Here is a 24,721-nt window from a genome sequence, read left to right as displayed (position 1 = left end):
TAAGGGTTAAATTGCAACCTATGACCATCATTTGTGTTGTAAATGTTGTACCTTTGATGAAGTTTTTTTTTCTTTGCTTTGCTTTTATGTACACTGAGAGCATATGTCCTATTGTTTTTCTTTTTTTATTTATTCCTTTTTTTATTTTTTATTTTTTATTTATTTTATTCCTGTCCTATTGTTTTCCTTTTTGTTCTTCATATATATGTGTGTGTGTGTGTGTGTGTGTAGGTCTTTGGTTATTCGGGTTTTCTCCCGCGTAAAATTGGAAGTATCTTGGCGACGTTTCGACAAAGTCTCATTCGTCATCTTCAGGCTTCAGCTTCGTGCTCCCAGATGATACCCACACTCACGAGGTCCACACAGGATGTCACCACCGCACATCCACCCAGAAAGCAGACCCAAACCCACACTGATCAAGAAGCACGACCAAGGACCAGAAGCCAGACCGCAGCTGCAACATTAGCCATTTCAAACCCCTCCAATCCATACATGCAGCAGACTAACACCCACTATGAAGATGTAGCACCACCACAAAGCCAAACAACAGCTATGCAGCTCACCAGCTCAAATCCCCCTGCAACACAGACTAAATTGAGCACAACCAAGCCCCCACCCAAACAGGACACACCCCCAGCCAATCAGAGCACAAAAAAACCAATCAGAGCACAGCCAAGCTCCCACCCAATCAGTTCAAACCCCCACTAGCAGTTAAAAGGAAGAAACAGCTGCGATCACACATTGCTCCCAGAAGCACAAAGCTGAAGCCTGAAGATGACGAATGAGACTTCGTCGAAACGTTGCCAAGACATTTCCAATTTTACACGGGAGAAAACCCGAACAACCAAAGACCTACATACAAACACCCGTGAAAACCTCAGAAAACATATATATATATATATATATATATATATATATATATATATATATATATATATATATATATATATATATATATATATATATATATATATATATATATACCTAATATTTACTCATATATATGTTTATATACTATATAATCTTTTTATATGATACTTATATATATTGTTGTGACAAAATAAAATAAAAAACTAAAAAACAAATTCCTTGTGTGTCCAATCACACTTGGCCAATAAAATTCTGTTCTATTCTATTCTAATTTAGCACTAATAACAAGGAAGTAACGCGTACAACAGCGCCCCACCGTGGCCACTTGTTGTAGGGTGAAACCAAACGAGCTGAGAGGAAAAAGCCTAGGTTGAGGAATTCTGGGAGTTGAAGTCTCCAACGATCGAAATCGCCAAGGTTGAAACGTACTCTATGCCTAGGCTTGGGAGGGATTGCCCTAAGCTATTATGGAGGCATCGCTTGCCCGCGACAAATATGGCCGCGCTTCCTCTTCCGTTTTGTCCCCTCCACCGCAACAAACATGGCTTCATTCCGTCAAAAAGGAAGGCTCGACGTGCCCATGACAAATATGGCCACGGTGGATGACGTCTCCTTAACCTTTACCCCTTTTCCCCAGACGGCGTTTTCCTCTCCGGGTCCTTGTTTTTTCCCGCTCCACGACTTTGACTCCTTACCCGAGAAAAAGGCCTAGAGATCCCCCCTCCTGGGAGAGGAGAGGAGAGGCGTGCAGAAACTCACGTGCCCGTAACCAAGATGGCCGCGACGGCTCCGGAAGTGCATCGCGTCCCTTTCCGGGCCGCGCTCCGGTGACGTCACCAGGCGGCCGGTTCCTCCTCGGCGGCGGCCAAGCCGAAAAGGAGACCATGGCGGCTTTCGGGGCGCTGCGGCGAGCGTGGATGGCGGCGGGGGGGCTTCACGCACAGGTGGGTAGGCCCGGGCGCTGTGACGTCACGCGCCCCTGGCGTTGATGGGAGATGTAGTGCCCCGGGCCCGCCTCAGGCCTGCGCTGCTCGTCCTTTGCAGGCGGAGAGGCCGGTTTGACCCAGGAGTGAGATAAATGTCGGTCTCCTCGGGTGTCGGACGTCCCAAGGACGAGAGAGAGGCTCCGCTGGCCTCTCCCTCCTCCTCCTTCTCCCCCCCTCAGGGTCTGAATTTAGGCCCAAACCTGGCCTGCGTGGGGGGAGGTCGTGGAGCTGGGTTGGTTTCCTTGCATGGAGACGTTTCATGACCAGACTAGGTAACATCATCAATGTTAGAAGGGAGTGTGGGGTATGTGACGAGGAGAAGGGCAAATTTCTGCTCCTTGGGGCTCTCTCTATGTGCTGGGTTGGTTTCCTTGCATGGAGACGTTTCGTGACCAGACTGGGTAACATCATCAGTGCTTAGAAAGGAGTTGAGTTTGATGAGAAGAGGGTCACTGGGGCTCTCTTAAGTTTGACTGGTTTATTGCAGGCTTTTTCCAAATGGTAGCGGGTCTCCTGCTTGAGCAGGGGGACTTGACTAGAATACCTTTAAGGTCCCTTCCAGCTCATTCATTCATTCATTCTAAACCTTCAAGGGGGGGCTGGACTAGAAGACCTCCAAGGTCCCTTCCAGCTCATTTATTCATTCTAAACCTTCAAGGGGGGCTGGACTAGAAGACCTTCAAGGTCCCTTCCAGCTCATTCATTCATTCTAAACCTTGGGGGGGGGGCTGGACTAGAAGACCTTTAAAGTCCCTTCCAGCTCATTTATTCATTCTAAACCTTCAAGGGGGGGCTGGACTAGAAGACCTCCAAGGTCCCTTCCAGCTCATTTATTCATTCTAAACCTTCAAGGGGGGCTGGACTAGAAGACCTTCAAGGTCCCTTCCAGCTCATTCATTCATTCTAAACCTTGGGGGGGGCTGGACTAGAAGACCTTTAAAGTCCCTTCCAGCTCATTTATTCATTCTAAACCTTCAAGGGGGGCTGGACTAGAAGACCTCCAAGGTCCCTTCCAGCTCATTCTAAATCTTCGGGGGGGGGGCTGGACTAGAAGACCTTCAAGGTCCCTTCCAGCTCATTCATTCATTCTAAACCTTCAAGGGGGGGCCTGGATTAGAAGACCTCCAAGGTCCCTTCCAGCTCATTCTAAACCTTCAAGGGGGGGGCTGGACTAGAAGACCCCCAGGTTCCCGTCCAGCTCTATTCTTATGATTCTGACTAGATAACATCATCAGTGCTAGAAAGGAGGGAGAGAAGAGAAGGAGGACGTTTCATGACCAGACTAGGTAACACCATCAGTGCTAGAAGAGAATATGAATTTGCAGAGAAGAGGAGGAGGACTGTGTGGTCCTTGGGAACTCTCTGAGCTGGGCTGTCCTTGCAGACGTTTCATGACCAGACTAGGTAATATCATCAGTGTTAGAAGGGAGTGGGGTTTGCACAGAAGAGGAGGAATGTGGGGTCCTTGTGAGCTGGATTGTTTCTTTGCAGATATTTTCCAAATGGTAAAGGATCTGTTCGAGCAGGGGGGCTGGACTAGAAGACCTCCAAGGTCCCTTCCAGCTCCATCCGGATTCTGACTGGGTAACATCATCAGTATTAGAAGAGAGTGGGGTGTGTGACGAGGCAGACAAATGTTTGCTCCTTGCTGCTCTCTGAGCTGGGTTGTTTCCTTGCAGATATTTCATGACCAGTCTACGTAACATCATCAGTATTAGAAGGGAATGGGATTTGTAGAAAGGAGGAGGAGGAGGAGAACGACTTCAGTGTTCTTGGTGCTCTCTGAGCTTGTTGGTTTGCTTGCAGATATTTCATGACCCAGATAGATAATATCATCAGTGCTAGAAGGGAGTGGGGTTTGGAGAGAGGAGGAGGATTGTGGGACCTTTGGGGCTCTCTTGAATTTAGCTGGTTTCTTGCAGATGTTTCACAACCAGACCAGATAACATCATCAGTGCTAGAAGGGAGTAGGGTTTGCAGAAAGGAAAAGGATCCCCCTGAAAGTAGCAAAACCATGAACGGCCTGGAAAACAGTCACACATCCCGACCGTGAGGCTGTCTTGCAACTTTATCCTTGCGCTTTGGGTGTTTTTCCGTGTTGTGATCCAGGCCCAAGTAGGTAGTAATAAACTTAGTCCGTGGAAAAACAAACTTTATTCGAACAGCTGGGAATTACTTCATTCCCAGCGTCATTCAACTCAAAGTAAAACAAATGCCTCCCAACACAAATTCCTCAGTTATCTCACAAACCTTAGTCCAATTAGGCAAACTGCCAAAGGCCCTTCCTGGCAAAGGTCCAGAGGCCACAAAAACAAAGATGTAGACGAAGCAGAAGACGAAGCAGAAGATGCAGCTACAACGTTGTTTTCCGGCAAAGCTGAAACACCAGTGCTCGTCTGTTTTTAAGCCTTCTGGGAGGGGCCAATCATCTCTTGGCCTTACTCCTCAGTCGTCCTCTCTGCTTGAGCTGCTCTTGCTTTCTGGCAGATCATCTCCTGCGTGCATTAGGAACAGGCTCCTCCTGTTTATCTGCATCACTACTATCAGTCTCTGGAGGCTCTGGAGTCCGCACCTCTCTTCCCGATGGCCCTGGCCTCCCCTCAGCCTCATCACTGTCCGACTCCGTTGCCAGCACCGTAGGTTGCTGACGGACCACAACATTCCAGATGAACCGAATGGTTTTTTCGGCATTGTGATTCTTGGTTTATGAAGGTGCTTTTTGCCACTTGTTTCGCAGGTTCATAGAACAACGGTTCCCCTGAGGTGGTCTCAAGCCAAAATCTCTTTCGTCCCTCAGCCGAAGGGACAAAGTTTTCGTCTCGCTCCTTGGAGACTCACAATCCGGTGTCAGAGCACGGCGGCCGTGGCAGGCATCCAGGTACAGTTAAAGGATGAGACTTCGGAATTTGGCATTAAAAAAATATATTTTTATTTCTCATAAACATATTTAAGTGTACAGTCTCTTGTCCATCGTTAATCATTGATCATTCATCTCATCCTTTAACTTTCATTTTTATTTGTTCGGGGCTGCTCTTTTTACCATTTCCTCTTCTTTGTTTTACAACTTTTCCTCCTCCTCTTCCGTCCTCTTTCTTCATCTGTCCCTTTTTGCTTTCTTCATTCCTCCTCTCCTCCCCTTCTACTTCCCCTCCTCTTCCCCCGCTCCTCTTTTCTTCCTCCCTTTCTATCCCTTTCTCCTACTCTTCTTTCCGTTCCCTTTTCTTCCTCTCCTCCCTCTCTTCTATCCCACTCTCTCCTTTCCTCTCTTCTCCTCTCCTTCCCTCTCTCTATTCCTCTCTCCTTTCCCACTCCTTTGTTGTATCCATTTTCAATTTAATCAATTTCAATTTAATCTCAAATGGTATTAGAGCAGCCCCAATTTTCTATTTACATACATCTTCATTTCAAATTCTTTTTTTTTTAATAATTACACCTTTTTTATCATTCATGTACATTTTTATAGTAACTGTTTTTCTCTTTCCCCCCCCCCCTTTCCCCTTTTCCATTTACCTAGGCGTCATCTATGTTTTATTCTTTCTCTTGTCTTTTATTTCTTTTTTCCCCATCCACTTCCTCTCTCTATCTTTATTTATATTTCTTTTCTACCAATCGTAAAAACTTCCCCGTGTCTTGAAATGCATGGATTCCTCTTTATCTCTTGATAAGGAAACTTCATCTAGACTTTGGGATTTGGGAAGAGTAAATGTTTTGTACGCAGGACCCGCCCCTCAACTTTCGTTTGCACCTTTCAGGTTACTCAAGGTGTATCCGCCCCACCTCTGGAGAAAGTCCTCCCTTTAGAGGAGCTCGGGCAAGTTTTGCAAGAACCGACATTAGCTGAACTGGGCCTGGATAGCCACACGCCGGTGGGCTTTATCCTGAAGTTTTTGGAATCTTTCCACTTGGACATGGGGCTGCCTTGGTGGGGCGCCATTGTGGCAGGTAAAAGAAGATTGATGGGATAGCAAAGCAGATGGGAACAGAAAGGGCAGTGTTGTACAAGCAGGAGTGGCAAACTTCTGGGATGCGGCTCGCAAGATGCTTAGATCTGGCCCACGGCCCTCCTCTCCCGAGCTCCGTTTTCACTGGCAGAGGATTGCAGGAGGCTTGTTGTGGCCCGCCAGACTCGGATGATGAGGAGGTTGGGGAGGAACTTGGCCCAGTTCTGGAGTCTAGGGAAGGCGGAGTCGGACGCCGAGATAGAGTCAGGGCCGACTGACATTTCCCAGCCACCGGAGAGGCAGCTGCCTATGTAGGCTGAGATAAGTGGGGAGGAAGAACAGCTGGGGCCTGTTCCAGATGCACGTATGCGCAGAGCAGTTAGGAGAGGAGAACAATGGAGGACAAGGAGCCGACTTGGGAAGCAAGGCACACATGGATGCTGAATGGCCCCTCCCTGGCTGGGGAATAAAGAGAAGGAGAGTGGTGGTTGTAGGAGACAACCGTTCATATTTCTGAAGATTCTGCTCATTGTGTTTTGTGCCACAAAGACTGCTTGCCAGAACTTAATTTGCAGCCTTTCAGCTGGGAACTCACAACACAAGGAACTGATAAGGTCTGTTACTGCTGTTAACCCCTTGAAGGACTGTTTCCTGGACTTTTCGGTTGTGAATGCCATTAATTCACACGAGATAAAGAGGGGTTTTTTCGGGACATGGAGTCTGTTTCTTGTTTCTGCTAAGGCTGGGTCAGAACAAGGCTTTTGCAGCCGGAAACGGAGCTCGGGAGCCTGTTTCCGCTGGCAGGGCACTCGGGCTGCCACAGGCGCCCCTGACATGAGTAACATCAAGCAGGCCACGCCCACTCTGGCCACACCCACCCCGCCCTCAATGAAATCGAGTATCCTCAATTGACCATCGCAATGGAGCCCAATCTTTCTGTCGCTAAGCGAAACAGTGGAGTGAATTTTGCTCCAGTTTTGCAACCTTTCTTGCCACGGTGGCTAAGGGAGTCACCGCAGTTGTTACCGTATTTTTCAGACTATTAAGATGCACCTGACTATAAGACACAGAGAAAAAGAGAAGAAGAGAAAAACAAAAACAAAAATGTTTTTGCCTTCTGCACGCCCCATTTTTGAGCCTTTGGGGGAGGGGGGGCTTTTTTTAACCTCTTTCCAGCCCATTTTTCCAAAAAAAAAAAAAAAACCAGGCCAAAAAAAGTCTTAAAAACAGGCCAAAAAAAACCTTGAATGCGGACTGACAAAGCCTCAAAAACGGCCAAAAAATGGGGCTTGCGGAGGCCAAAAAACGGCCAGCAGATGGTTTTTTTGGCAATATTCGGTCTATAAAACACAGACATTTTCACCTCCTTTTAGGAGACAAAAAAGTGCATCTTATAGTCTGAAAAATACCGTAACTTAGTAACACGGTTGCTATGTGAAATCAGACTTCCCCATTGACTTCGGTAGATTTTTTTTTTATTATTTTTTTATTTGCATTTATATCCCGCCCTTCTCCGAAGACTCAGGGCGGCTTACACTGTGTTAAGCAATAGTCTTCATCCATTTGTATATTATATACAAAGTCAACTTTTTATTGCCCCCAACAATCTGGGTCCTCATTTTACCTACCTTATAAAGGACGGAAGGCTGAGTCAACCTTGGGCCTGGTGGGACTTGAACCTGCAGTAATTGCAGGCAGCTGCTGTTAATAACAGACTGCATTCGTCTGTTGAGCCACAAGAGGTCGTTAGAAGGTTGCCAAAGGGGATCATGTGACCCCGGGACGCTGCGGCTATCCTAAATGCGAGTCAGTTGCCAAGCGTATGAATTTTGATCACGTGACCATGCAACGTCATAAACATGGGGAAAAAGTCGTAAGTCGCTTTTTTTCAGTGGTGTTGTAACTTCAAACGATCACTAAAAGGACTGTCGTAAGTCGAGGACTACCTCTGGACGCTATCGGTGAACAAGGAATTATGCATTGCGATTGGGAAGCGAAGAGCGGTTCAGTCATTGACAAATCCAGTTTTAAAAGCCAGATAGGGAATTGGGGGTGGAAGTGCTTTTCATCCTGCAGGAACCAAAAGAAATTATTCTGGTCAGTTTTAAGATTAAAAACCATGGTTCATTTAAATGATTTTTTTAAAAAAAATTGCAGTTACTGTCTCGGATTACTCCTGGTATAAGGCAATGTGTTGAGGAACCCAAGCCAAAATTGGTAGACAGAATTGCTGTCAGGGTACTGTAAATATTTACCGTATTTTTCCTAGTATAAGACGCACTCTCCGCCCCCCCCCCTCAAAAGAGGGTAGAAATGTTGGTGCATCTTATAGACCAAATACAGCCATTTTTGGTTTCCTGAAACCCCGCCCCATGCGTCCTGTTTTTGCCAAAAATGGGATGTGCAGAGGGTTTGGGAGGCCTGCAGAGTGTTCCTGGGGGCCGGGGAGGGCAAAAACCAGACGTTCGGAGGTCAAAACCTTTTTTTTTTTTCCTTGTTTTCCTCTTTGAAATCATAGTGCGTCTTATACTCCGGGGTATCTTATAGTCCGAAAAATATGGTATTTTCTCCTCACAGGAGTCAGCAGAGTGGAAGAACTTTAAAAAATAATTTTGTTTTTGGGGAAATGACCTGTGTTCCTGTGGGTCATCGCAGCCTCCCCTGTCCAGCTATGGCAGGGGTCATAGAGCCGCATGTGGAGCCGCATGTGGCTCTTTCATCCCTCTGTTGCCGGTTGGCTCCACAATTGATAGGGCTTTCAGTTAGAACAGGTAGAGGAAAAAGGACGCCGCACTAGGAGGAGACACTATGGTGTGGGAACTGGACTTCCGGTCCACTCCAGAATTGAATGGGCGGCTTCCAGTTAGGACCTTTGTGGCTCTTTGAGTGTTTAAGGTTGCCGACTCCTGAGCTATGGAATTAAGACTTTCTGCATCTCTAAGATAAACTCTTTGAGGGACTTGAACTTCTGTGTGGCTACCAGCAAGCTTGTAGTTGTCCTGCAAAATAATGCAGCTCTTCTCTCTCTGCCCAATTTCCAGGGACGGTATTTATACGCTGTCTGGTTCTCCCACTCATTGTAAAGAGCCAACGAGACGCGGTCAAATTAAACAACCACGTGCCCCAAATTACTGCATTAACTGCCAGAATCAGCGAAGCCAAGAAGACAGGCAACAGACCACAGTGTAAGTTTTAAAATGGGATCAAACCTGAGTGAGACTAATAAAAGCTTTGGGATTAAACAAAGACTGCAACAGCAGCCATTTAAGGTGAGGTCAGGCTGAAGGAGGACAAAGTGGATGGAAAGGTAATCCTCCATAAATACTACCAGCCTCTAAAATGCACAGCTATGTTTGAGGGAGATAGGAATTGTAGTCCACAACCTGGAGGACATGAAGCGTTCGTAAGCAACACTGGCCAGACAGATCTGGTTGTATCTTAGCATCACATTTCCTGTGTCAGGGTAATGATTTAAGAGCTGATCCGCTGCTACGATGATGTCATGCTGGGAATGAGTCAGCAAGGTTTTTGGGCTGATATCACTTTAAGAGCCTGTAATAAGAAGAGGCCCTGTTGGGGCGTATCTCTCTTGTGCTGTAATTGCTGTTTGTTTGAGATCTGACTAAAGTACGTGTATGTATATATTCTTTGTAGATAAAACCACTATTGAAATACAAACCTGTTTACTGTATATTTGCTTCTGGGTTGTCTCAAAGTCACACTGTGCACACTCTAACCCTAACCCTGTCTGTCTTCTTCTCAGTTTCGCAGGCCGTCATGGATCTGGAGCACTACCAGAAAACCCATAATATTAACCCCCTACGAGGATTAATCACGCCTTTGGTCCAGGTCAGCTTTTACAGCCCGCTTGGAATTGGTTTTCGTGTACACGGCTTCCCAGCTTGACCTTTTCTTCCATTCTTGGTTTCAGACGCCCATTTTCATCTCCTTCTTCTTCGCCTTGCGCAAAATGGCGGAGTGTCCTGTACCCAGCATGCAGACGGGAGGACTGTGGTGGTTCACAGATCTCACTGCCCCGGATCCTTACTACATACTACCCGTGATGGCATCTGTCACCATGTGGATTGTTACGGAGGTAAGACTTGGTTATGGTGCTAGGCCAAAAACCGGTATGCTGGGAATTCTAGTTCTACCATAAGCATGAAAGTTGGCTGGGTGACTTTGGGCCAATCGCCAGGCAACTGGGAGTTCTAGTCCAGCCTTTTGCTGGAAAAATGACTGGGTGACTTTGCACCAATCACCAGGCAACAGGGAGTTCTAGATTTGGCCAATTTGAAAGCGAAGTCTGGTTATCTACAGATTTTGCTTCCGCTTAGCGATTATTTAAGAGTTCATCCAAATCTCTTCCTCCACCCGTCAGGATTTTGGTAGGCATGAGAAAATGTTAAGAATTTGTAGCTATCCAGCCAGCACACAAGCAAATAATTCAGTAGGATTCATTTATAGAAGAAGCTTCTTTATATACAATAATATAAAACATGACGCATGTATACAACACCCATGCAGCTCTTGCAATGGGGTAGAGAGAAGTAGTAGTAGCAAGGACAAGAACAAGAACCCAGGAAATAGAACATGCAAGGACACACAAACTCTTATATAAACAGAACAGTTAAGCTGTGGCTCCGAGCCATCTCATATGGCTCACAACAAATCCTGTGTATCAGTCACCAAACAGTTCCCATTGGCTGATTTTTTGTTATGGCTATTCCAGTTCATAATTTCTTACACACTGACAGAAAGCACTTCTGGGGTGGATCATATAAAAAAATCTAGCCAGATCTTGGCTAAGGATTGAGTGACTCTCCGTTTTTCTGGAGCCTGACTCTAGCTGGATGTCTGGCCCGCTTGTTTTCCAGCAGGCTAATTTAAATATCAAAATCATCCTGGTGATGTAGAATGAGGACTGGGGACAGATACGTGAAGCAGGAAGAATTGAAAACTGAGCAATGGCCACTGGATAGCACCGATCTATTTTTTTCTTCTTCTTCAGACTGGATTGCAAACAGGACCTCCAAACCCACACCTGGACCTAATGAAAAAGGTTTTCCGAGTGATGCCAGTGCTCTTCCTTCCTTTCATAATTTCCTTTCCAACGGTAAGAGAACATTTCTGCTACGTTCTGTGGGAAAGCTGGTAAATTTTTATTTATTAATCAAATCTCTACATGGGGCTGCCCTTGAAGTGCACCCGGAGGCTGCAGCTAGTCCAGAATGCAGCTGCGCGGGTAATAGTGGGAGCCACTCGTTGCTCCCATGTAACACCACTCCTGCGCAGTCTGCACTGGCTTCCTGTGGTCTTTTGGGTGCGCTTTAAGATCTTGGTTACCACCTTTAAAGCGCTCCATGGCTTAGGGCCCGGGTACTTACGGGACCGCCTGCTGTTACCCTATGCCTCCCACCGACCCGTACGCTCACACAGAGAGGGTCTTCTCAGGGTGCCGTCCGCCAAACAATGTCGGCTGGCGGCCCGCAGGGGTAGGGCCTTCTCTGTTGGAGCTCCTACGCTTTGGAACGAACTTCCCCCTGGTTTACACCAAGTACCTGATCTTCGGACTTTTCGCCGTGAGCTGAAAACGCATTTATTTATTCAAGCGGGACTGGCTTAAAAGTTTTATTAAATTTTAATTGGGGTTATTTATGAATTTTAGGGTTTTCAATTTTTTAAATTTCGGCCATCTTTGTAATATGCTTGGTTTTAAGTTTCTGTTTTAATGTGTATATTGTGGGTTTTTATTATCTGGCTGTACACCGCCCTGAGTCCTTCGGGAGAAGGGCGGTATAAAAATCTAATAAAATAAATAAATAAATTATAGGGCCGTGATCGCGAACCTATGGCACGTGGGCCCAAAGTGGCACGCGGAGCCACATGCGGCGTCGCCCGTTCCTCTTTCACCGGAAACCAGAAGTTCATTTTCCAGCACGCGCATGCCCCCTGGGCAGTTCCTCTTCCAAGTTGCAAGCCCAATAAGCACACAAGTGTGCGCCCTCTTCAGCAGTTGATGCCGAAAAGGTTCCCCATCACTGGGTATAGGTCGTCCATCTCACTGTCGTTTGCAGATTGCAGTTGTGCAAGGCCAAGATGGCCTGGAGGCTGGGTGGATAAAAATCAATGATTTTTAAAAAAAAAAAAAAGAATCACATTTTTTTATTTAAATTGGATTTTTTTTTATTTAAATTGGATTTTTTTTAATCAAATTTATTTTAATAAAATGCTTTTGGAGTAAAAAATCTCTCAGGATAATTTTTTTTTTATTTAAGATACATTAATAATTTAGTTTATTTAGCATGAAATGGAACTTAGTTATATTCTGCACTATTGGGACTGCCGGTGAGTCAACAGCGGGGTCGGAGGAGGAGCCGCTGCGGGACAGAGATGACAGTTGCTCTTTAAAAATTATGATTTATATCAAGTCGATTTAAATCGAGCCTTTTTACTAGTGATTTAAATCGCAATTTAAATCTACTTGATTTAAATGAAACCCAGTCTGCCTGGAGGTAGACTTTCTTAAGACTAGTAGCTTCAAAATTGGCACTGTTCGAAGCCTGTGTGCTTTCCACACTCATGTGTCTCCCCGAGCGACCTTTTTGTTCCACAAATTATTTGTTCATTGATTTAATTTGTAGAGCTGCCCATCTCACATACTACTCTGGGCAGTAGTAATAATCAAGAGTATATTAAAAACCATTAAAACAACAGATTTAATTAAAATAACAAGATAGAAACAAAGCAAGCGGTGGGAAAAAAAAACATACAGAGAGCGTACTTTGGTCTAGCGGTTAAGGCTGCTGGTTAGAAACCAGGAGACTGGGAGTTTTAGTCCTGCCTTAAGCACGAAAGTCATCCAGGTGACTTTGGGCCAATCATTCTTTCGCAGCCCAACCACTTCACAGGGTTGTTGTGTGAAAAATAGGAAGAGGGGGTATTAATATGTTTGCCGCCTTGTGTTATTTACAAAAACAATAAAGGCAAGATTTTAAAAAAGTTGTACAAGCATCTAACAGGCTCCATTCTACCATGGGTTCCCCAAACTGGTTGGCAAAGCCATATTTTAAGAGATGATGTTACACAGGGTAGGATCTGTAGCAGAAAGGGCAGTCTTCCAAGCCTCAAATGAAAACAGCCCCTATCCCACAACATGTCTCTCCTGCCAAGTAGTTATTACCAGACACAATCAGTCCTAAAGAAATGTCTTTTATTAGAACAGCTGAGAATTACTTCATTCTCAGCTTAGTCCAAATTCATTCCAAAACAAATCCTTCAGAAAAAGTCCTTTGGCCTTATCACAAACCTTTGTCTTGGCACCCTGCCAAAGGCTTTTCTTGGCAAAGCCCCAAGCAAGAGACGCCGACTAGAAACCAATGTAGCAACATTGCTTTCCTACAAAGACTTCAAGAGCCATTCATGTTCTTTTAAGCCTTAAAGGAGGGGCCAATCATCTCCTGGCCTTATTCCCGAGTTGTCCTTTTTGCTTTAGCTGCTCTTGCCTTCTGGCAGCTCTTCGCATGGTACACTAGGAACAGGCTCCTCCTGTTCCTCTGCCTCTCTGCTGTCTGCCTCTGGAGGCTCAACAGTCTGCACTTCGCTCCCAGATGGCCCAGCCCCATCTCTGCCTCCAATGCAGAGCCCTCATCTGGGCCTTCCCCAGTCCAGGACTGGCCCATTGTCCTCCCCAGCCTCCTCACTGTCTGACTCTGCTGCTAGCTCCATGGGCTGCTGGTGGACCACAACATATCCAATCTCTTCTTAAAAACTTCCAGTGTTGGAGCATTCACAACAGTCATTCAAATATTTTAGTTCCATGCCATGTAGGGCTTTAAAGGTGAAAATACCTTGAATTGGACCCAGAAGCAAACCAGCTTCTGGCCTTTGTGCGTGAGGCAGAGCTGGAAAACTGGAAGAGCTGGTTTTCCGGTGTGAGCAAGCATGTTGGCCAGCTGATCGTCACACGCACATGCACACCAGTAACCGGAAGACTAGCTGGCCAGCAGCATTCGCATGCCGGAAATCGGAAGTTCATTTTCTGGTGCTCGTATGCCTCCCGGGGCATACCTCACATGGCAGAGGCATAGCATTTGCAGATCTTGGAGCACTATGTTGTGGCCTCTTGGCCACCGGCCCCTCCAGCAGCCAAATCAGAGGAGGAAGAAGCGTGGGAGTCAGGGTCAGCATCAAGGGAACTAGGGACCTCCGAGGGGAAAGAGGGAGTAGAGCTGTCAGAGATAGAGACAAAGGTGGAGCCTGGGCCATCCATCAGCCCCCAGATAGAGAGTCCAGCCCCCAGGTCTGGAGGTGGCTGATGAGGAAGAGGAGGAACAGCTGGGTCCAGTGCCTGACGCGCAGAAAGCAGAGGAGAGGAGAGCAGTGGAAATCTATGGGCTGATCCTTGGGACAGAAAAGCCACCGCTGCTAGCGAAACCCCACCCTAGCTCAGGATAAAAGGCAGGAGGCAGAGATGTATAGGTGCGGCAGACAACTATTCGTCTTCCTGCCGGACAGATTTGTTAGCCTGCGTTGAAAGATAAACTTTTTTGGCGGGGCTGCTGGCATTCCTAATAAAGGAATCATTGATTTAAATACAGAGGATTTGTCGTGTTTGGGGAGCTGGGTCAGAACACCCTGCCTGCTGCATTTTGCCCCAACTGAAACTTCTGGATATTTTTTCAAGGGTAGCCCCCTGTAAGGTGCATTATAATAGTCCATTCAGGAGGCGATTAGGTCAGGAATGACTGAAAGTAAATCTCCTGACCCAAGAAAGGGCACAATTGGCAGCACGAAGTTGTGCAGAGGCCCTGCTGGCCACAACTGCCACCTATTCTGCAAACAGGAGTCACAAGTCCAGAGGAACCCCCAACCTGTGCACTAGGTTTGCTTGGGGCAGGGCAACCCCATCCAACACAAAGATGGTAAATCCCCAGATACAGGCGGCCTTATAGCCTAAAGCCATTCAAGTCAGCTAAAGTCCATTGTTCCCCCACAATTCAGGCACTAAATGACATCAACAGCATCGCTTAGCTCACCAGGGCAGAGATTGTTGTAACCCAGGCCCAAGTAGGTAGTCATAAACTTAGTCCGTAGAAAAACAAGCAAACTTTATTCGAACAGCTGGGAATTACTTCATTCCCAGCATCATTCAACTCAGTAAAACAAATGCCTCCCGACACAAATTCCTCAGTTCTCTCGCAAACCTTGGTCCAATTAGGCAATCTGCCAAAGGCCCTTCCTGGAAAACGTCCAGAAGCCACAAAAACAAAGACATAGACGAAGCAGAAGACGCAGCTACCAACATTGTTTTCCGGCAAAGCTCAAACACTGGTCTGTTTTAAGCATTATGGGAGGGGCCAATCATCTCTTGGCCCTACTCCCAAGTTGTCCTTTTTGCTTGAGCTGCTCTTGCCTTCTGGCAGCTCTTCTCCTGCGTGCATTAGGAACAGGCTCCTCCTGTTCCTCTGCCTCACTACTATCAGTCTTTGGAAGCTCTGTAGTCCGTACCTCACTTCCCGATGGCCCTGGCCTCACCTCTGCCTCATCGCTGTCCAACTCCGTTGCCAGTCTGTAGGCTGCTGACGGACCACAACAGACATTGGTCGTTTTTATCGAAGTGTCTAGTCCATATAAGGAAGGACTACATCCTTTCTGTCATTTCAGTGTTTCAATGGTGCAGGGAGAGATCACCTAATTTCAGTAGTAAAGAATATACCGTATTTTTCAAACTATAAGACGCACCTAAATTTACAGGAGGAAAACAAGAAAAAAATAGTTTTTGGCTTCCGCACATCAGATTTTCGCCCTCCCAGGCCCCCAGAAGCACTCTGCAGTGCTCCACACGGCCTGTTTTCACCAAAAACACACCCATTTTAGGCCTGCAGAGTTCTTCTGGGGGCCAGGGAGGGTGAAAACGCAACACGCGGAGGGTTCGGGAGGCCAAAAATGCCCGTATTCGGTCTATAAGACGCACTGAAATTTTCACTCACTTTTAGGGATGCATCTTATACTTCAAAAAATATGGTACTTAGTCAGTGTTGAACTGTTGGGATTCTTGGTGTGAGCTTGGTTTTCCTTCAGACAGGCTAGATAACATCATCAGTGCATGATGGAGTGAAGCGAACCTAGAACCCAGCAGATCACCTGATGTCTCATGCTCTCTTTCTCCCATGCAGGCTATCTTTACCTATTGGCTGACATCCAACTTATTCTCCATTATGCAAATATTACTGTTTCGTTTACCTGCCGCTCGTGCTTTTTTTCGCATCCCCGAGAGTGTGGAACACAATCCTAAGAGCTTACCGCCCCAGGAAGATTTCCTGAAGAGTATCAAGGAAGGTGAGCTTGAAAGAAAATGGCTGAAGGCAGGAATGGGTTGGCTAGATTCATGTGGTCATGCGAGGTAAGCTGCTTCCTGCTCTAATCTCTCCTAGGATGGCAGAATGTCCGGATGGCTCATCAGTTAGACGAAAGACAGAAGTACTTCAAAACACAACTGGATTCAACACATAAAGGCAAGTCTCTTTCGCTTTTGTTTGCTGCCATCCAGGATCACAAATGCTTGTATTTTGCGTTTCAGAAAGAGGTGGTCTGATCCTCCAGATGTTGCTGAACTACGTAGTCCAAAAATTGCTGTCATCACCAGTCCTGATATAGGATGCTGGAGATGTAGTTCAAAGTATTTCAGTTAAAATAAATCCAGTAAGAAAAATGAAGCAAGTTTCATTTATTCTGTGTCCCTTAAACAAGATTTATTTATTTATTTATTTATTTTGTCACAACAATATATGTAAGTATCATACAAAAAGATTATATAGTATATAAACATATATATGAGTAAATATTAGAAGGTATAAGCATATATATACATACACACACATATATATATACATACACACACACACACACACACATATATATATTATATATATATGAAGAAGAAAAGAAAAACAATAGGACAGGAACGGTAGGCATGTTTGTGCACTTATGCATGCCCCTTATGGTCCTCTTAGGAATGGGGTGAGGTCAATAGTAGAAAGTTTTTGGTTAAAGCTTATAGGATTATGGGAAGAGACCACAGAGTCAGGTAAAGTATTCCAAGCACTGATGATTCTGTTACAGAAGTCATATTTTCTGTAATCTAGATTAAAGCGGTTGACATTAAGTTTAAATCTATTGGTTGCTCTTGTATTATTGCAATTAAATCTGAAGTAGTCTTTAACAGGAAGGACATTACAATAGATGATTCTATGAGTTAAACTTAGGTCTTGTCGAAGGCGACGGAGTTCCAAGTTTTTTAAGCCTAGGATTTCAAGTCTGGTGGGATAAGATATTTTGTTGTTTTCAGAGGAATGGAGAACTCTTCTTGTGAAATATTTCTGGACACATTCAATTGTATTGATGTCAGAGATGTGGTGAGGGTTCCAAACAGGCGAGCTGTATTCTAGAATTGGTCTAGCAAATGTTTTATATGCTCTGGTTAGTAGTGTAGTGTTTTTGGAAAAGAAGCTACGCAAGATTAGGTTTACAACTCTTAGAGCCTTTTTTGCTATGCAGTGGGCTTTGGCACTTAGATCATTTGACATGAAAACTCCAAGGTCTTTAACGGGATGGGGGTCATCTGTAAGATAATGTCCATCAAATATGTACTTAGTGTTTGGGTTCTTTTTTCCTATATGTAAGACTGAGCATTTGCTGGTTGAGATTTGCAGTTGCCAAGTTTTAGACCAAGCGGTTAGATAATCAAGGTCTTTTTGAATGATAGATGTATTGTCTGAGGTGTTAAATAGTTTGACATCGTCAGCAAAGAGAACACAATTACTTGAGATATGGTCACAAAGATCATTAATGTACAGTATGAAGAGTGTTGGTCCAAGGACGCTGCCTTGAGGAACGCCACTCTTGACAGGAACAGGATTTGATAAAGCATTGCCAATTTTGACCACTTGTTGTCTGTTAGACAGAAAAGCAGATATTCATTTGTGAAGGGGTCCTGAAATGCCATAAGATTTTAGTTTTAGGAGAAGTTTATCGTGTACTACTGAGTCAAAAGCTTTGCAGAAGTCTATGTAGATTGCATCTATTGTTTTGCCTTGATCAAGATTTGTAGTCCATATGTTTTTACAGTGGAGAAGTTGTAAGTTGCATGATAATTTTTTCCTGAAACCAAATTGTTTATTGGAGAGTAGGTTGTTAGTTTCTAAGTGTGAGATAATGTATTGGTTGATGATTGATTACATGACTTTGCAGGTGACGCAGCACAGAGAGATTGGTCTGTAATTTTCGACTAAGCTGGGGTCTCCTTTTTTGAAGATAGGGATGACTGTGGCTAGTGACCAAAGTTTGGGAAGGAACTGGTAGTGAAAGCCTTATCCCTGATTTGTGATCTGATTCAGAGGGAGTCCGCGGACTTTATGGGCATTACAGAGACCTGGCTGGGCAGAGAAGGGGGTGTACCCCTGGTTGAACTGTGCCCTCCGAGTTTCCGTGCATTCCATCAGCCGAGGGCCCAGGGTAGGGGTGGGGGGGTGGCGGTTGTGATTAGAGAAAGTCTGGAGCCGAGGGAGTCCACTGTTCCTCAGATAGCTGGCTGTGAATCCCTCCTTGTGAAGTGGGGCCATCGAAATCAGATGGGGTTGTTGATCACGTACCTGGCTCCTTGCTACGTGACTACAGCCCTACCTGAACTACTAGAGGTGCTTGCTGGCATGGCGGTTGAGATTCCCAGACTTTTGGTCTTGGGAGATTTCAACTTGCTATCGGCCGGCTTGTCATCAACGGTGGTTCAGGAGTTCCAGGCCTCCATGACAGCTTTGGACCTGATTCAAGTAACTGATGTAAGATAATGTCCATCAAATATGTACTTAGGGGGGAGTACGCTAGACTGGGGGAGGTGCGCTAGACTTGATTTTTATCTCTGGTCAGTGGGTAAATGATCTGGATTTAGGAGATATAGTGAAAGAACCGTTGTCATGGTCAGATCATTTTCTCCTTCGCCTAGACTTTCAAACCGCTGCTCACCATCGCAGGGAGACAGAGCCGATGCGTTGGTTCCGTCCCAGGCGCCTGATGGACCCGGAGAGTTCCTGACAGAGCTTGGGCCGTTTCCTGAGGATCTTACCCACGGCATGACTGAAGAACTGGTTGCGGCTTGGGAACGGGCCGCGGCTGGGGCTTTGGACCGTGTCGTGCCTTTGCGGCCTCTGACCTGGCGTAGATCTCAATTGGCTCCCTGGTTCTCCGGGGAGCTGAGAGAGATGAAACGCCAGAGAAGATACCTAGAGAGTGTTTGGAGGTCCAGCCGTTCCGAGGCTGATCAGACACTAGTGAGGTCCTTTACTAGGACCTACCTAGTGGCAATGAGGGAGGCGAAGCGTTCCTACGTTTCCACCCTCATTGCATCGGCAGATAACCGCCCGGCCGCCCTGTTTCGGGTGACCCGTTCCCTCCTTCAACAGGAGGGACAGGATGACCCCCTGCAGGGACAAGCCGAGGAGTTTAACGGTTATCTATACGATAAAATCGTTCAGCTTTGTGATGGCTTGGACCATGATTGCGATGATTCAGCCGAGGTGGCAGAAACTCGTCTTGTTGAGGTTATTTGGGATGAGTTTGATTCTGTGGCTCTCGATGACGTGGACAGGTTGCTGGGGAGGTTGCATGCAACTACGTGTTTACTGGACCCGTGTCCTTCCTGGTTAGTACTGGCTGCTCAGGAAGTGACACGAGGCTGGCTCCAGGGGATTATAAATGCTTCTTTGGTTGAAGGGGTTTTCCCCACCGCCTTGAAGGAGGTGGTGGTGAGACCTCTCCTGAAGAAGCCTTCCCTGGACCCAGCTATTTTGGGAAATTACCGTCCAGTTTCCAACCTTCGCTTTTTAGCGAAGGTTGTAGAGAGTGTGGTTGCATGGCAGCTTCCCCGGCACCTGGAGGAAGCTGTCTATCTAGACCCGTTCCAGTCCGGCTTCCGACCCGGTTACAGCACAGAGACGACTTTGGTCGTGTTGGTGGATGACCTCTGGAGGGCCAGGGACAGGGGTTGTTCCTCTGCCTTGGTCCTATTAGACCTCTCAGCGGCTTTTGATACCATCGACCATGGTATCCCGCTGCGCCGGTTGGAGGGATTGGGAGGCACCGTTTATCGGTGGTTCTCCTCCTATCTCTCCGACCGGTCGCAGACGGTGTTGACGGGGGCAGAGGTCGTCCTCGAGGTGCCTCACTTGTGGAGTACCTCAGGGGTCGATTCTCTCGCCTACCCTGTTCAACATCTACATGAAGCCGCTGGGTGAGGTCATCAGTGGTTTCGGGGTGAGTTATCATCTGTACAAAGCGGTCGAAGTGCTGTCCCGGTGTCTGGAAGCCGTACGGGTCTGGATGGGGAGAAACAGACTCAAGCTCAATCCCTCCAAGACGGAGTGGCTGTGGATGCCAGCACCCCGGTACAGTCAGCTGCACCCGCAGCTGACTGTTGGGGGCGAGTTAGTGGCCCCAAAGGAGGTGGTTCGCAACTTCCTCCTGGATGGTCGGCTGTCCTTTGATGAACATCTGGCGGCCGTCACCAGGAGGGCCTTTTACCAAGTTCGCTTGGTCCGCCAGTTGCGTCCCTTCCTTGACCGGGATGCCTTATGCACAGTCACTCACGCTCTGGTTACATCTCGGCTGGATTATTGCAATGCTCTCTACATGGGGCTGCCCTTGAGGTGCACCCGGAGGCTGCAGTTAGTCCAGAATGCAGCTGCGCGAGTGGTAATGGGAGCCGCTCGTGGCTCCCACGTAACACCACTGCTCCGTAGTCTGCACTGGCTTCCTGTAGTCTTTCGGGTGCGCTTCAAGATCCTGGTTACCACCTTTAAAGCGCTCCATGGCTTAGGACCCGGGTACTTACGAGACCGCCTGCTGTTACCTTATGCCTCCCATCGACCCGTACCCTCTCACAGAGAGGGCCTTCTCAGGGTGCCGTCCGCCAAAAAATGTCGGCTGGCGGCCCCCAGGAGTAGGGCCTTCTCTGCGGGAGCACCGACACTCTGGAACGAACTCCCCCCTGGCTTATGTCAAGTGCCTGATCTTCGGACCTTTTGTCGTGAGCTAAAAACATATTTATTCATTCAAGCAGGACTGGCGTAAATAGTTGATTTTAAATTGGGGTTTTAGTAATATTTTAAATTTTTAAATCTTTTAAATTATCGGCCGTTTAGTAATAGTTTATTTTAAATTCTTTTAATTGTATATATTTTGTATTTTATTCTGGCTGTACACCGCCCTGAGTCCTTTGGGAGAAGGGCGGTATAAAAATCTAATAAAATAAAAAATAAAAAATAAAATTATCAAAGATTATGCTTAGTGGTTCTGCTATATTAGTGGAAAGTTTTTTTAAGAAGTATGCACATAGTCCATCGGGTCCAATACATAGCAATGGTTTCATGTTATGAATAGCTTTTCCAACATTATCTTCTATGAAATATATATGAGTTAAGTCATCATATTCATTGCTGATACGTTTGTGGAATGTCGGATATGTGTCATCGCTGTTAACAAAAACTGAGCCAAAGAAAATGTTGAAGAGGTTTGCTTTAACTGTTTCGTCATTGCATTCTTTGCTGTTAGAATCTTCTAGTGGTGGGATGGATCTTGAGTCTTTAAGTTTATTGTTAACAAAATTATAAAAGGCACGATTGGAATTTGTGCGCAGAAGGTCCTCTTCTTGCTTGGTGTCGTAATTTGTGTATTCAGTTTTTATTTGGTTGCACATATTTCTGTAGCGGTTTTTGAAATTTGCTACATAGCCTTTTTTGTTTCTTTTCCAGAGGGATTTTTTTTGATTGAAGCTTTTTTATTGATATGGGTAGTTTGCTTTTCCTGATCATGGTGGTCATTTGTGATACATATAGTTTAATGACTCTATTGATTTCAAGTAGGAAAACTCTATAGTGGTCTTCAGCGGTTATGCAGGTTGCAAACAGATTTTGGCAGTCCAGAAATGAAAGATCGTTGTTTATAAGGTCGTAGTTGGCTTTTTTGAAGTTGTAGTTGGGAATACTATTGTTATGATGATTTAAGTATGGACGTATATTGAGACGAAAATCAATCATGCAGTGGTCACTGTTGGAAAAAGGTTCTTTAATTTGTAGTCCATAAATTGAGTTTGAGTTGTTACAGAAGATGAGATCAAGTCAGTTGTTGAGTCTTGTATTGTTAGTTACAAGTTGTTCAAGACCTAGGTTTGTAACAGCGTTGTATAGTGTATGGATTGGATCAGTTGTACATTCATTAGTTATCAAGTTAATGAGAGGTAGATTTAGGTCACCCAGGAAGACGAGAGAATATGGGCAAGAGGTAGCCCATGTTAGCAGTGAGGTTAGCATATTTGCATGGGTAATGTCATAGTCAGGGGCTCTGTAGCATAGTAAGAATCGAAGAGTGGTGTTAAGGGATAGGTCGCATACAATAGATATATTGTGTATATACATACAATATATATATATATACAATATATATATATATTATATATATAATATATATATATATTGTATATATATAATACAATATAATATTGTATTATATATATACAATATACAATAGATGGGGAGGAAAAAGTTACAGAACCAGGCAGTCGAAACAGCAAGAATCTAACAACCCACTGGGGAAGTCTACAGTTTTATACTAAAAAGGACAGTTGTGCTGATAGAAATAATATGTCTATTTCTAACAGCACAACTGTCCTGTTCTAAATTCCCTTATAACACTTTTGTAAAACAGGTGTCCATCAACCTGAATTGTTCCAGCCTAGTCTGGAGGTAGCATGTCCCTAAATCCCAGCTGCAAAAGTATATTAAGAAAAGTCTACCTACAGCCTTTTAAAGCATCTGGTTTGTAAATGTTGAGTTTCAGAATGTACAAGGTGGTTTTTGCTTTGGAAAAAAAAAACACAGAAGTTTTATTCTTGTGCTCTCTTTCGTTCACAGGGTCACTCCACCAAACCTTTTCCCAGAGAACCACACAGTATCCGAGCAAGCCATCATCACAAAAGAGAGGATTAGGGTGAATGCTACAGAGCTGTATTCAAGGCAAAAAATGTCCTCCCGTCTCCCTTACCCCTTTGCCCTAGTTTAAACTATTACTTTTGTTCTCCATTTGCTCTGAGAGCATATGTGTAAATGTGTCTGTAAATTTATTACATAAGATTGTGCTTTGAATTAAAAAATGCTTTCAAATTCAATCCCTAATATTTTGCAAAAAGAAAAGGTCGGCGTATCAGGAGCATGAGATTAGAAAAGCATGTATCATACAGGTCACCCTTAACACACCCTTAAAAAGATGCACATATGTGCTAGTCGTTCCCAACTCTAGGGGGCGGTGCTCATCTCCGTTTGAAAAGCTGAAGAGCCAGTGCTGTCCGAAGACATCTCCATGGTGACGTGGCTGCATGACTAAACACCAAAGGTGCACGGAACGCTGTTACCTTCCCACCAAAGGTGGTCCCTATTTTTCTACTTGCATTTTTTACATGCTTTCGAACTGCTAGGTTGGCAGAAGCTGGGACAAGTAACGGAAGCTCATCCTGTTACACGGCACTAGGGATCCAAACTGCTGAACTGCCGACCTTTCGATCGACAAGCTCAACGTCTTAGGCACTGATCCACCATGTCCCTTTTCCGTTAGTGCATTTGGCTGCCCATTTGAGCAAAGCAAGAAACAGAAAATACAGATAAAACAGTAAGACAAACAACGAAGATGGCACACAACAATAATCAATTTCTCAAGTAATGCAATAAGTTACAGAGACCAGGCTTCAATTACTATTCTGTCCTTACGTCTAATGGAAAAGTTGGGTTTTAAACGCCTTACAGAAAGCCAAAAGGAAAAGCCATCCTGACTGACTGAGTAGGCTGTTTCACAGGACACATACCAGGACAGAAAGGACACATTTTCTATCTAAGTTCTCTAAATGACATTGTTTCGCACAAGGGTTCTGGAACATGTCCACTTTACCAGACAAAAGGTGTCTCCAATGGCACACACTGCCACTTCTGGAGCAGCTACAACTTCCAAATGATCATCATCATCATCAACTTCCATCTCATTCTGGGCACCCCTTTTTTTTTTTTTTTGAACTATTACCATCTGGCAGACGGTACAGGATAATAAAAACAAGGACAAATAGGCTGAAAAACAGCTTCTATCCTAGAGCAGTTGAACCACACTGAACTGTATAGTGCAATATTAATGCAATTATCAGGGGTTTTCAATTGTATAGAATGTTTTATGTATAATGTACACTGAAGATGGTATTTAATTTCGTTGTAAGAGGTGCAATGACAATAAAGTAAACTAACTTAACTTTCAAAGTCAGCCCCCTATAAATACATTTGAGCCCATTCAGAAAATAAGGCATGAATGGCCATAAATAGAGTCACTTGAATTGAGAACACATCGGGCACATGAGGTAAGTTAATACAAAGGTCTTCCTGGCTGTGAGGACCCCCAGATTGTGGACTAACCTGACTTGGAGAAATGGTACTCCATCAAGAAGTAGGTCTCCATATCCGGGGAGGGAACAGTATTAAAAACCCTAGTCACTAAGTTGCTAGGTTTGACGGAACCTATTTCCTCTTCATCCAGACTCTGACAATCTCAACACCAGCATCATCTCTCTCTCTCACACACACACACACACACACACACTACATACATACATACACATTGACAAACATTCTCTAGTCCAGTGATGGTGAACTTTTTAGAGACTGAGTGCCCAAACTGCAACCCAACATGGCAAAGTGCCAACACAGCAATTTAATCTGAATACTGAGGTTTAGAAAAAACAACTCATACATTAACATCTTTTGTCTTAAAACAGAGCTTTCAACGAAAGTAACAGAGCTTTCAACGAAACAAAACAACTTTTTATTGAAAGGTGAACAA

At 45.1% G+C, this 24,721-nt stretch overlaps 1 protein-coding gene across 1 annotated transcript; it reads left to right on the top strand.

Annotated features, from left to right (window-relative positions):
* Nucleotides 1–1,672: 1,672 nt before the first annotated feature.
* Nucleotides 1,673–23,015, top strand: LOC131198447 (mitochondrial inner membrane protein OXA1L-like). Its single transcript, XM_058183100.1, has 10 exons — nt 1,673–1,814; nt 4,594–4,734; nt 5,609–5,798; nt 8,839–8,982; nt 9,561–9,646; nt 9,729–9,893; nt 10,809–10,913; nt 15,976–16,138; nt 16,234–16,314; nt 22,762–23,015. Exons 1-10 carry the CDS (start codon nt 1,755–1,757, stop codon nt 22,839–22,841), a joined length of 1,215 nt encoding a protein of 404 aa, XP_058039083.1. The 5' UTR covers nt 1,673–1,754; the 3' UTR covers nt 22,842–23,015.
* The last annotated feature ends 1,706 nt before the right edge of the window (nt 23,016–24,721 follow it).

The sequence above is a fragment of the Ahaetulla prasina genome, chromosome 4 (genome assembly GCF_028640845.1).
Source record: "Ahaetulla prasina isolate Xishuangbanna chromosome 4, ASM2864084v1, whole genome shotgun sequence".
NCBI classification, from domain to species: Eukaryota; Metazoa; Chordata; class Lepidosauria; order Squamata; family Colubridae; genus Ahaetulla; species Ahaetulla prasina.
Note: the sequence above shows the minus strand (reverse complement) of the source record. Positions and strands in the feature narration are given on the sequence as shown.

Excerpts from the sequence above, each read along its gene's own strand:
- LOC131198447 (XM_058183100.1), top strand. The coding sequence starts at position 1,755 with ATGGCGGCTTTCGGGGCGCTGCGGCGAGCGTGGATGGCGGCGGGGGGG. Across the intron at positions 1,815-4,593 it reads CGGGGGGGCTTCACGCACAG|GTTCATAGAACAACGGTTCC; the intron begins GTGGGTAGGCCC and ends CTTGTTTCGCAG. Across the intron at positions 16,139-16,233 it reads CCTGAAGAGTATCAAGGAAG|GATGGCAGAATGTCCGGATG; the intron begins GTGAGCTTGAAA and ends AATCTCTCCTAG.